This window comes from Mastigoproctus giganteus, chromosome 11 (genome assembly GCF_048544385.1).
Source record: "Mastigoproctus giganteus isolate SK-2022 chromosome 11, ASM4854438v1, whole genome shotgun sequence".
Lineage (NCBI taxonomy): Eukaryota > Metazoa > Arthropoda > Arachnida > Uropygi > Thelyphonidae > Mastigoproctus > Mastigoproctus giganteus.
The window spans coordinates 126,430,354-126,444,420 of NC_143585.1; the positions used below are offsets into that span (position 1 = coordinate 126,430,354).

Below are 14,067 nucleotides of genomic sequence, written 5' to 3' on the forward strand. Positions count from 1 at the left end.
TCAATGACTATGAGTTCCAATGGCTGCCAGGGACAAAGAGGTGATTATCCTGTTGTATAAAGTGGCATTAGGCCCTATCTTGAGTACTGCATACAGGCTTGGAAGTTCATTTTAAGAAGGATATAGATCTGTTGGAATGAATGCAAAGAACAACAAAACAAATTCAGTAAGGGGCACAAAGCCTATCTTTGGCATTCTTATCAAGAAAGACTTTAGTTGCATATCTTTCTTACCAAGAAAGACTGTAAATTGCAGCATCTTGAAACTAAGCACCTGCAAGTTTTGACTGAAGCATTTAAGATTTTAAACGGGTCGAATAAAATCAATGTTGATGACTCCTTACTCTTTCCAACATGCAGGGGGATATAAATTTTTATTGAAAAAGGATGGTTGCAGGGTATATCTGTAAAAATTTGCTTTCAGACAAAGTAATTGACCACTGGAACAAAATTCCATCTGGTGATGTGAAAGTAGATTACTAAATGAATTTAAAGAACTGAACAGATAATTAGAAGGGATGGCAAATGAAGTGGATGGTATTTTTTTTTTTTTTTTTGGTTGCTTATGTATCCAAACTTGCTTCCTTGCATCATGTTGCCTTTACTAAATACTATTTATAATGAGATAGCACTGTTAGGAAAATCTCCAAAACTTGACTTTGCATACAATGGCTGCTGCTACTATTGGCACTAATACAGAACTAATGCAGAACCTACCAGTACAGCATTTAGTAAAGCAGTGATCCATGAGGAAGAGGTCAGAGGAACTAAGTTCCAAGAGGAAGGGGGATAAATTACTGTTTAATATAATCACTAAGGCCAGATTAATGGGGATGATTATCTTGGACATGACTACCTTCAGTCAATGTTATAGCGAGCACATTCCAATACAGCAGGCACATTCCAGTGCCTTGTGTGCATTTTGAGTGGACCAAACTTGAAACTTGACCAAACTTTATATTAACTCGAATGAAAAGTCAATCACACACCATTGACCAAAGGGGAATGAGGAGAATATAACATGCTGCCTAGCAAACAGACATGACACAGTGGAGCAACTAGCCACAAAATACTATAGCATGATAAGTTCGCTGTTCTCCCATGGCTGAAAATCTTGTCTAATTGCAGCCCACTGAACATTTGTGGGCGCATTGTGGAACAATGCTTTTCTGCACCTGGATCCAACACTAATGAATAAATGGAACTGTGAGATGCAGCACGGTCACTATGGGTATACCTAGCACCTCACAGAGTTCATGCCATTATATATCCATGTTGTGCTCCATGTTAAAGGTAACACAATCAGATACTAGGTGTATTAGGTAGGTGTTCCTAATGAAAAGCAAACAATTAGAAACTATAAAGTTAACAATTCATAAATCAGTTCAATTTTCCAAGGTTATTTGGAATAATCTAGGATTATATGGTTATTTACTCACTTTTCCATGCAGTTCCTGAAGGTAAGTTAGAATTTTTTTACTGGGTCCCATTGGTATATTCATTTGTTTTAAGTCTTGTTCTGTACACATGTTCTGAAAAGATATTTTCAATATAAGAAGTTTATTAAATGGAATAGAAAAGGACTATTTTTAATAGTCCTTTTCTATCCCATTAATACATGTCAGCCAATCATAGAAAACTATGATTGGCTGACATGTATTGATGTTCAAAAGATGAATTCCCATAGAAACAGAACATGAATTATGGTATGGTCTATTGGGAAATTAAGATGATAAAAACATAAAAAGGTTTCAAATTTTCACACTAACCATTATTGCTGTAACATAATTAAATGCAATATATTAACTCCAATGAAAACAACATATAAAAATTCTGTACAAAATAAATAATCAAACAAACAAAGGAAAAAAAAAAAAAAAAAAAGACAACAGGCCAGTGATCCATCACTAACTCACTGATGAGCTACAGATCAAGGTCAACTGGGATATTGAACAACAGAAAAACCAAGGAATAACTCATTTTGAAAGGAACTATTAGTTATAGCTTGTTGAACAGGACTAGGTTTTTAGAGCATATTAAAGCTAAAAATGGAAGAGGTTCGTGTGGTTCCTCCTCCATACAGATTCCTGCTAGCAGATAATAGTCTTTTCTATCAATCAAACTGCTGACAATTAAGTACCAGTAATATAAAAAATCTCTTTATGTAAAGGAAATATTTAAAACATTTTTTTTATTTAAAAAAAGTGAAGAAAGAAAATAAAAAATGTATTTAAAGGAAATAATTTTTTGTAAAAGAAACAAAGTACAATAAAATTCCTTCATGGCTAGGTGGAAATTTTACAGAATAGCAGAATAACTGTAATAATGGACACTGGGGAAACAATTAATCCTCATTTCATTCCCCCCCCCTCCCAGAAACATTGAGACGAACACTGTGTGTGTGTGTGTGTGTGTGTGTGTGTGTGTGTGTGTGTGTGTGTCTTGCTTGATTCTTTTTGTTCACTTTAGCACAACGGGGTTAGTATGTGCACATTTGACCTGCCCCCTCCATGAATTGTACATGCACACTCATGGCCCACCTCTCCTTGCAGCATGGAAGAGTGCAAGGAGATGTCACCTTTTTGCTGCCTCTCAAGTAGCAAAGTGGCCAGAAGTAACTAAACAACACTTACACTGTACAAACAGCATTACACTCATTTCTGGAAATTTTACACAATTCTGTATCATCACAGACAACCACAGCAGAGTCTAACTAATATTTAAGGGTATTGGCCAACATAGGATACAATATAATACATATCTATGTCCAAGTGAATGAGGTCACAAATGAACAATCTCTTCACCCATAAGGCAGAACTGGCTGGTACTGCCGACCTTCTGATAAATCCAAGCAGAAAACTTACTCAAGTCTAGTGATCAAATTTCATCAAATTCCAATCATTCTGTGATAACCGCATCCTCTGCTTGCACATTCACGATGGCTGGACTGTTAGTAACACCGGTCCAATCTTGTGCCAGTCCTGAAATATGGCACCTAAAAGACAAAAGGTGACACCCAGGTATGGACCAACATAAGCAGGGGTTGAGGTGTGGTGTCCACATCGCACAGAAGAATGCCACTTCTCTGTGTTACCAAGCAATACTAGGTAGTAGATGACTCACCAACCAGTGCAATTCCACCATGTTGCTTATTGGAGGCTTCAACTGGTAGAACTCATGTTTAGCCTCAAGATAAAAGCTGCAGAAACAGCCCCATTTATTCAATAATGAAGTATGATTGATGTATTCTGAGGTTATGATGGACATGGGTTTGTTAAAGGGAAGTCTTGTCTGACCACTTTGATTGGATACTACAATGTGGTTACAAAGGAACTAGAAGCAAAAAATAATTTTGATATCACATACTTGGATTTCAGGAAAGCTTTTGATACTGTTGCACATGAAAGACTGCTGTAGAAACTGGAGAGGTATGGCATTAACGGCAAGTTACTGCAATGGATAAAAGGATGGTTGAAAGGGAGACAGCAAACAGTGGTAATAAATGGACACTGCTCTATGTGGACTAATGTTATTAGCAGAGTCCCCCAGGGTTTGGTGCTGGGCCCATTGTTGTTTTGTGTCTTTATCAATGATATCGATGAAGGTATATCAAGCTTAATGTCCAAGTTTGCAGATGATACAAAGGTTGGCAGAGTTGTTAATGTCAGCAAAGACAGTATGCTACTGCAACAGGATCTAGAAAAGTTAGGCAGATGGGCTGAGAAGTGACAACTGAAGTTTAACATTGACAAATGCAAAGTACTCCAAAGCAGTAACACAAGAGAAACGTACCAACTGTGTGGTACGACACTCAGGGAGGTGGAGAATGAAAAAGACTTTGGGATAATTGTGCAGTCAGATATAAAGTTTTCTGAGCAGTGCAGATGGGTTGCCAGAGCAGGTCATGGAGTTTTGTCAATGATATATAGGAATTTTGCTAGCAGAAACAAGGAGGTGATTATCCCTTTGTATAAGGCAGTGGTCAGGCCACACCTTGAGTACTGTATACAGGTCTGGAGGCCTCGCTTTAGGAAATGTAGAGTTGCTAGAACGAGTACAGAGAAGGGCAACAAGATTGGTGAGAAGAACAAATGGGTGCACTTATGAAAAAGGCTTAAATTCTGCAAGTTGCAGCATCTAGAGACTAGGCACTGCGAGGTGATCTGATTGGGGTGTATAAGGCCTTGAATGGTTTGAGCAGGCTCAATGCTGACGCGATTCTTCCACTTGCTCAGATTAAGAAACTGAGGGGCATAGATTCAAATTGAGGAAAGACAGTTGTAGAATAGATGTGCGGAAGTTTGTCTTTAGCTAGTAGGTAGTTGGTTGCTGGAAGATACTTCCATCTGTTGTTGTGGAAGTTGATAGCTTAAATAAATTTAAGGCTGAACTAGACAAACATTTGGAGTGACCAAATGATTGAAATGGGATGGAGTTTTTTTTTTGGCTGATGCTGTATAAGCTTGCTTTCTTGCATCATATGCCTCAATTAATGCTAACATCATGGAGAGATCCAATCTTCTTTACATTTCGAGGGTACAAAAATGGTGTCCGCAGGCAAGAGCTAGTCCACCAGACTGAAACTATTGGTGACTCCATATAGAAGGCTTCGGGATCAGCTAGGGTATAAGCTTGCTGCCTCTACTCAACTAGATAGTCATGCAGGGAGTCTGAGTCTGAGTGTGTGTGTGTGTGTGTGTGTGTGTGTGTGTGTAGGGAGAAGGAGCATTGTGGAGGCTATGTTATGTCAAGGAGCTTTTATATCCTTGCTGTGAGTATGCCACATACAAAAACTTCATTACTTCAGACATGTCCTCCTTCCTTTTTCTTACTATAGAATACATCATGCATAGCCGAACTAATAGAATAAACTTGTCTGCAAAAAGATCTAAACATCCCAAACACTTCCTCATTCTTGACCTTCTCCGGCTTAAAATCTCCCTGCCCCATTGTGCCAAATTCATCTATTGCCTCTATCATTCACCCAACTTCACTAATCATTAGAACTCTTTGCCTTCCTCTCTTTGAAACTTAACTTTTTCCAGTCAAACTTTCCTAACAATGAGGTAATTTTCCTTGGTGACCTTAATGTTCACAACTCCACTTGGCTTCCATTTTCTAGTCACATGGACCCAGCTGGTTGAATTGCTGAGGCTTTTGCGATTACTAATGACCATGTACAGATTGTTCATTTACCTACCAGAGTACCAGACAATCCCAACCAGGCAGCCAACAACACACTTGATCTTTTTTCTCACAAGCAACTCCTCTAAGTACACGGTCAAAGTGAGTGGACCCCTGGCACATCAGATCAGAACTTAGCGATTGTCTCTTCTCCAATGGAGCCTTTCTCTCATGGTCATTCTCAACCTAGTGTTGTCTGGCATTACAAGAATGCAAAATGGATAATCTGCAAGATTTCTTTTCTTCCTTTCCTTGGTCGGATTACTGTATAAAATCTTCTGGGAAAATCAATTTACTCAGATCGTGTCAGTGAAATTATTCTTTTAGGGTTGAAATATTTTATTCCACATTCTGTAAAATTCTGTCCTTTATCTACACTTTGGTTTTCCAATAAATGCGCTAAGGCCGTTCAGATAAGAATACTGCATATCACAATTGGCCTTTATCCAAAACTCCAGGTTCATTTTCTGCCTGCACAAACCTTACAACAATTGTAAAGAGGTTATTAATAAGTTCAAACCAGATTTTGAACAGGCTATAAGAGTAAAAAACTTTCAGATAGTCTATGTTATCAATTTTTTGGTGGGAATTTCTTAACTTTCGTATAGTGCCTTATATTTATCATATTTACTGATTTAAGTTTTGTCAACAGTTTAATTTCTGCAATATTTTGTTAAGGTAAATTCTGTAATATATTTTAAATATAATAATTTTTCTCTAAAGTTCAAATTTTACTTAAATTATGGTTGCTACAAGATCCACTTACAATACAAAGTCCAGGGAGATCGGGACTCAAATGGAAATGCCTGCAGGCATTTCCAGCATAAGGTGCAACTTTGTCATTTATATAGTCTGTGGCGAGTATTCTACGGCTGGTCTCATAGGCGGACCTAGCTCAATTGATCATACTTTTCTTTGCAACCGATGTAAGGAGTATACTGATCTCAAATTACAACTTGGTGCGTTATGAAAAGAATTTGAGTCAATGAAGAAACAAACGGAACTGGGAGCTAGTCAGAGACTCAAGTATCTCCTGACCTGCTAAGTGATGCACTCCTGATTCAGGTTCCAGAAAAGAAGTCACGTGTACACTGCTCTGGTCAAAGGTGATCTAGTTTTATTGGGAGAATCTTTTGTCAGGGAAACAGGAAACATTTTTTATAATAAAGCTAGGTGGTCCACAACCAGAGTGTGTTTGCCAAGAGCAACAAATGATGATGTTACCAACATATTGTTGGATTTTAAGGGAGGCAAAGAGGGAATTACAGGATGGCCTTGATTAACACAATTAATTCATCCCGTGAGTGCAATAGGAAAAATTATAATTGGTCTGTAACCTTCAAGAATGTCCATAAAGAAATTTAAAAATACCTTTTAAATAACTTTTTAACTGTATACTACGTAAAAAATAATGAAAATAATTAGAGAATTAAATGTTTATTGCACAAAATACACAATGAAGAAACTATTTGTTATGGAAAGATTTGAACAGAGTCATTTGAACAGTGTTGGCTTTCTTTTTTTCATTAATTAATTTCCAATAACCGATAACAATCTTCTCTAGGCCCTGGCGAAATACAGTATTGCAGAGAACCTCAAACCTTTTGTTTGAGGTGCTCTTCAATATGAAAGATTTCATCTAGTTCTTTTACCATTATCTCCTTTGTGGTAACATTTTCATCTGGCTCATTTAAAAATTAATTTTTTTTTTGCATTTAAAGATTAGAATTTTTAAATGGAAGTCTGTACATGACTTTATTAGCGGGAGACAAACAAGTAACACTGATTTCGATGGTTGATGGAACATACTGAAGTGGGCAGCGGGCAAACACTTGTATATTGCCAGTCCAATACGCGGTAAGCTTAGTGCATGATTCAAATCTTTTTCAACAACCACAAAACAAAAGATTGCATTAACTGGAAATTTGCATTGTGTAAAGTGAATAGGGGTATAATTTTTTTCAAATAGCAGTAACTGAAAAATGCATTAATCAAACTCGTGGTATGCAAGGCCTGGCTGTATTATTCATGTGGGGAATAATGATATTATAAACACATGACTTGACCTTCTGTTGAATAAATATAGGACTATGCTGGAAAAAAAATGCTGCAAGTTAGGTCAGAATGTGTATCTGTCTTCAATTCTGTCCAGACATGATAAGAGGGATTATATGCCAAAAGCCTTGTGGATTAACTTGAGATAGAATGTTGAGTTCCTCTGGTCCACTACCCCTGCGGGTGTGGAAGAGGTATGTGGACGATACATTCGCTATACTACGTAGGGAACATGAGCCAAGGGTCCTCAATTGGCTTAATAGTGGCTCCCACTTTATAAAGTTTACCTCCAAGGTTGAGCAGGGGGAGCACTCTGCCATTTTTGGATGTTTGGGTTTACAGGGTGGAATTAAAAACAAGAGTGTTTAGGAAGGAGATGTGTTGGGCCCAGTATACTCATTTTGGTTCTGCCCAGACTGGAGGTCATAAGAAAAGTGTGGTTAGGGCTTTAATGAGCAGGGCTTCATCGCACTGCTCTTCCTCGGAGGATAGAGAGGAACAAATCAAGCAGATCATGGCCGACCTTATGAGATGTGGATACCCCCAGAACGTGATTGAAGGTTGTTGTGGACATGGTACTCGGAGGGAGGGTACCTTGCTCCACTGTGTACATTCCCTACTATCCGGGCGTGTCGTAGCCAATAGCCTGCATTTTACAGTCATACCAATTATGTTGTGTGCATCTTAAGGTCAGAAGCTGCGCACGGTGATGGCGGCGGTTAAAGAGTGGTGAGAGTTGACAACAGCATCCGCTTTTGATGTCTTGACATCAAAGGCAGATACACAATATTCATTCAGTTTGTCAGCTATCTGAGCAGGATCATCAACAGTCAAAAGAACATCAAGTGGACCAAGCTGATTCATCCCTTTCCTTCTAGAGTTTACATAAGTAAAGAAGTCTTTCTTGTTTTTCTTTGCATCCTTTGCTAAGGATTTCTCATAATCAACATTTGCTTGCCTAAACTTCTTTGTGACTTGATTACAGACTAGCTTATATCTGCCATAGGCATATCTGACCTGCTAATTTCTATGCATCCCATGCATTTTTCTTCTCTGCCACAAGCCTCAGTAGTTCATCTGACATCCATTTAGGCCTAAATCTTGAACAGTATTCCTTAGTTGGTATGAAAAGCCTTGTAGCTTCCGAGATTAATTCCCTGAAGGCCTCCCATTTACAATTCACTGTTTTGAACATCATCACTTGATCCCACTGTATAGAATTCAAAAACTGCGAGAGACCACTGTAATCACCTTTATGAAAACAAAAACCCTTCCCTTTACCCTTGGTGGTAGTTACATGTTTAAGTAAATCCCACATTAGTAGACTGTGATCACTGTCACCTAGTGGTTCCTTTATCTGCAAATTCCTAATGCATGCATCAGCACTGCTGATAATCAGATTAAGAGTATTACCCCCTCTTCTGGTTGCCCCTCGAACATGTTGCTGTAGAGAACAATCCTACAGTAAATCCACAAAAGTGTTGCTAGCGTGCGAGTGAACAAACGACAAGTTCCAGTCAATATCTGGAAAGTTAAAATCCCCGTTACAAGACATTCTGATTTACTGGCCGACTATTTCTCTGCACAACTGTTCATTGTACTAACAGAGTCATTAGACCTATATAACACCCTCATACTCTCATTTTCCCTTTCCCAGTGTTTTATGTCACACCAAATTGACTCAACATTGCACTGTTCACCCATGTCAACTGGATGCACTTCATTAGATTTTGTGTTTCTTAACTAACACAGCATAAACCCTCCTCCCTTCCTAGACTGTCTATCCTTTCTGACCACAATGTACTCCCCAAATTCCAATTCTGCAGTGCTTTTATCTGTGTGACACCATGTTTCTGATATCCCAACGATATCTGCCTTTGATGCCTTGATCGGCACTTCAAATTCATCAAATTTATTTACTATACTTCTAGCATTGTAGCAAGTAAATTCCATATTAGTAGACTGTCATCACTGTCACCATTGGTTCCTTTATCTGCAAATTCCTAATGCATGCATCATCACTACTGATAATCAGATCAAGAGTATACCCTTCCCCTCTGGTTGCCCATCGAAAATGTTGCTGTAAAAAACTTACAATACTTAAAATAAATAAAACCTCCAATAAATCCACAAAGCATTGCTAAAGTGTGAGTGAACAACCCACAAGTTCCAGTCATGCACCTGTTCTTATTCTTAGTTAACCTAACACAGCCCATGTATTTATTTGTTCCAAGATGACTCCCAGGAACTCTTGAAGTCTGAGGCAACTTGCTCTCTAGGCTGCTGCTCATTACAATAGAAGCAGTGCAAATATCGCTTTTGCCTCTGCCTGTGTTAATCTTTTAGTCTGTGAATCTCCCCAAGCTAGCAGTTTAACGACCCACCTAACACTGCTGCGATAGAATCAGCAAATATTCTTGCACCCTTTCTCTTCAAGTGTATCCCATCCCTGTAGAAGCAGTCTCTCCTGTTAGCAAGCGCAGACTAAGCTGAAAAAAATTCTACCCCATGAGCCTTGTACAATCTCTCCAGGGCCAAATTGATTGACAAAACTCTCAGCATCAAGATTCGTTAAAATCCTTCTGACATCCTATTGATGGAAGACCACAGGATACATTGAATGGAGTGAGCTGGGAATGGTGGGAGGTGTTTTACTAAGATCATTAATACATGAGTTGAAGAAAAATGGGATGCTAGCAGGTCAGCTTTATCCTTGGCTGTTGTTTGTTGTTTGGTTTTTTTAGGAGCATTAGCAACTAAGGCCATATTGCTCCGGTGCGGTGGTCATTCCCTGACCTTTCCGCATGCTTCGTATTTGGGGGTGACGGGCTCGAACCCCGGTCTAATCAAGAAGCATGTACTGCTTTATCCTTGGCTGAAGTGACAATAGAACCATCTGGTTTTGACAGAGGTGGGAGCAGAGATGGGCAAAAGTTGCGACCAATAGCTTTGGCAAGAGACCAAAATGCTTGGCTATCTTTAGGGCAAGAAGCAAGTTTTCTACCCTTAGCCTGTTCACAAAATATAGTTTGGACTGATTAATAACTGATTTACAATCATTGCAAGCTCTGGTAGACAGAAAATGAAACTGAAGAATTGGAAACCAGCCAATTACGATATGCAACATTCTTCTCTTGAACAGCCTTTCCTTTCCTTGGTTAATCCAACCAAGGAAATGAAAAAAGAAATCTTGCAGGTTATCCCATTTTGCATTCTTGTAATGTCAAACAACACAAGGTTGGGAATAGCCAAGAGATAAAGACTCCACTGGAGAAGAGAATCACCAAGTTGTGATCTAAGGTGCCTAAAGGACCACTCACTTCGACCGTATACTTAGAAGGGTTGTTTGTGAGAAAAACATCAGTTGTCTGTCTGGTTAGGATTGTCTGGTATTGTGGTAGATAAATGAACAATCTGTGTGAGGTCATTAGTAATTGCAAAAGCCTCAGAATCTCGACCAAGAATTGTGAACATTAAAATCACCAAGTTATCATCATTAAGAACATTAAGAACATTAAAATCACCAAGTTATTATGATAATTGCAGGTTATCCCATTTTGCATTCTTGTAATGTCAAACAACACAAGGTTGGGAATAGCCAAGAGATAAAGACTCCATTGGAGAAGAGACAATCACCAAGTTGTGATCTGAGGTGCCTAAAGGACCACTCACTTCTACTCTTAGCCTGTTCACAAAATATAGTTTGGACTGATTAATAAGTGATTTACAATCATTGCAAGCTCCAGTAGACAGAAAATGAAACTGAAGAATTGGAAACCAGACAATTACGACATGCAACATTCTTTTCTTGAACAGCCTTTCCTTTCCTTTCCTTGGTTAATCCAACCAAGGAAAGGAAAAAAAGAAATCTTACAGGTTATCCCATTTTGCATTCTTGTAATGTCAAGGTTGGGAATAGCCAAGAGATAAAGACTCCATTGGAGAAGAGACAATCATCAAGTTGTGATCTGAGGTGCCTAAAGGACCACCACTTCGACCGTATACTTAGAAGGGTTGTTTGTGAGAAAAACATCAAGTGTGTTGTCTGTCTGGTTAGGATTGTCCGGTATTCTGGTAGATAAATGAACAACCTGTGTGAGGTCATTAGTAATTGCAAAAGCCTCAGAATCTCGACCAGGAATTGTGAACATTAAAATCACCAAGCAAGGTTACTTCACTATTAGGAAAGTTGGACTGGAGAAGAAAGTCAAGTTGCAGAGAAAGGAAGTCAACGAGTTTCAAGTGATTAGTGGAGTTGGGAGAACGGTAGAGACAACAGATGAATTTGACACAATGAGGTAGAGAGATTTTAAGCCAAGAGAAGGTCGAAGAGAGCAGATTCCAAATTACCAAGTCTCTGACAGGGAATATTGGAACCGACATATGCATGAGTACCACCTTTGAGGTGAAAGGAATCATACAGCGAATAATTTGGGCAACTGAGACGGGTAGTGGTTGAATCAACCGATAACTGAGATTCTGTCCGTAAAAGTACATGGGGTTTGGCAGACTGTAAGTAGAAATGGACATGACTGACATGGTAATCAAATGAAAGAACTCTGCCCTGGTAGTGCCAAGAGCTCCAGCGACTGTGTAGAAAAGGTCCACTCAAGAAGGAAAGTCTTTCAACGGGCAAGAAGATCCTGGCCCACCCCTGAGATTGAAGCCCTTAGACAGTCGTATAGACAAGCGAGACAGCGGAAATAAGGAAGCAGGAAATGGCACGATGACTCTCCCAGGAGAGTCACCATGCCCTGTGGTGTTTTGGTGGATGTGATAACCTACCTCCTGGGGAGTTTGTTAGTGGTGATTTTGCCACTTCCTCCAAGATGCCACAGGGCACGGTGACTCTCCTGGGAGCAATCAATTACTAACATTCTGAATGTCATATTTCAAAAACCTGCCCTCCCAATAACTCTGGATGTGCTAAGAAAACAATCACAATGTGCCACAAATTCAAGCCCCCCCCCCATTCACCTTGAATGAACTCCAGGCTGCAGCCGCCTTAATTATAAATGGGAAATGATCAGGATCAGACATTTCCCATTTCTAATTCTGATCAACAAGAAGACTGTGGTGTACGTCCCAGAGCTGCTCTTAAATCTTTTCAAATGCTGCCTTTAAACAGGAATATTCCTAACAGAATGGAAAACTGCAAATGTGAAGCTTATTGTTATTGTCTCCATGTGGCTGGGGATGGGAGTCAGGGGGTGCCCGACCAGATGTTAGGTACCTCCCTAGCTGCTTCTTGGCCAGCCTACAACAGAACAACACTTACAAACATTACACTTTCACAAATGTACACTATACACACACCCAGCTTAGACTCAGTGACATATGGGAATACCTTGGAGACCACCACATTTGACATTAGTTGTGTCATGATTCTTGAGTTCAGCACTGGCAACTGCTAGCAGCTAAAGAGGAATATGACATTTCATCTTCTTGGATGATTATGTAAAAAAAAAAAAAAAAAAAAAACACACTAGTCTCAGACAGCTATTGTATTTTAATTCCATCACTATCTATTCAAGATATTTATAGGGATAACTTTAAATTTTCCTGTGTTTGTTTGTTTCTGTGAGTGAAAAACTCATGCACATATAATAAGAACAGACAAAAAGCTTAAGTAAAATACTCACAAGTGTTTCTAAATCAATCTTTTGGTCATCGAAATTTTTAATATAGCTTTCCAAACCTAAAGATTTCAACAAATCTTCTAAACATGAAAAAGTCCTGTTTTCTTCATTTCTCTGCTCCACAGCGATTTCCTCATTTTCTTTTAATTTTGTGCTTTCTTGGGTCTCATTTCTAATTATTCCATCAGGTTTTTGATGAGCCAGCATATCAAACAAAATTAATGAACCTATAATTGATAATCAAATGAAAATAAATATGCAATTACAAATGTGGGTAATTTAAATATACTACAGTATATTTAAATATGCAATTTTAAATTTCAAACGATACTCTGATTAAATTAAGTTGAAAAATAAATTTACAATATCTTGGATCTCTTGTCTCAATTCACACAAACTATATCACACCTAAAGCCACACATATATAATACTTTTATTTGTTATACTACTTCATAATTACAGGCAATTTAGAGAACACCATGCGGGATACAATCCACTACACAACTGTCATGACCTCGAATTTCAGAAACTAAATATATATCATTGCCCTATAATTTCAGGAAACCTAACAATAGTTTCTTTCATAGAACTGAAAAAAAACATATCACAGATTATCATCTAGATTACATACTTGACTAAAAAAATACACTCAGATCTGTTGTTATAATGAAAGATTAACAGATTAAAAATGAAACAAAAATTCTTCACAAAGTTAAGGGATTTTGCTTTCGTAAAGGCAACTACAGTGTCTCAGAGTTTTTTTTAGGTTTTATACAGTGGGACCAACAAATGATGTTACCAACAGAAAATTCTAAATGGGAAGCATTCAAGGAAGTAATTTTGGAAGTTCTAGGATGTTTGTTCCAACTAAGAAATACTGCTCTGGGCCCAAATGGATGTCAGATGAAACTAATGAGACTCGTGGCAGAGAAGAAAAATGCATGGGATGCAAATAAATTGTCAGGGAACACAGAAACCTATAGTAGAGACAAACTAGTCTGTAATCAAGTCACAAAGGAGGTTAGGCAAGCGAAGGCAGATTAGGAAAAATCTTTGGCAAAATGTGCAAAGAAAAACAGCGAAGACTTCTTTGCCTATATAAACTCTAAAAGGAAGGGGATGAATTAGATTGGTCCACTTGATATCAATGGTTTGACTATAATACATGATCATTCTCAGATAGCTGCCAA

General features: G+C 38.4%; 1 protein-coding gene across 1 annotated transcript in view; it reads right to left on the bottom strand.

The window, feature by feature from the left end:
- The window catches only part of PAPLA1 (Phosphatidic Acid Phospholipase A1), a 334,165-nt gene that overhangs the window by 149,206 nt on the left and 170,892 nt on the right, over window positions 1-14,067 (bottom strand). Inside the window, exons 9-10 of the mRNA XM_090384561.1 lie at window positions 12,881-13,104; window positions 1,439-1,531 (exon numbers count right to left, since the gene is read on the bottom strand). Coding sequence (XP_090240687.1) covers window positions 1,439-1,531; window positions 12,881-13,104 — 317 coding nt within the window. The remainder of the gene's footprint in view (window positions 1-1,438; window positions 1,532-12,880; window positions 13,105-14,067) is intronic.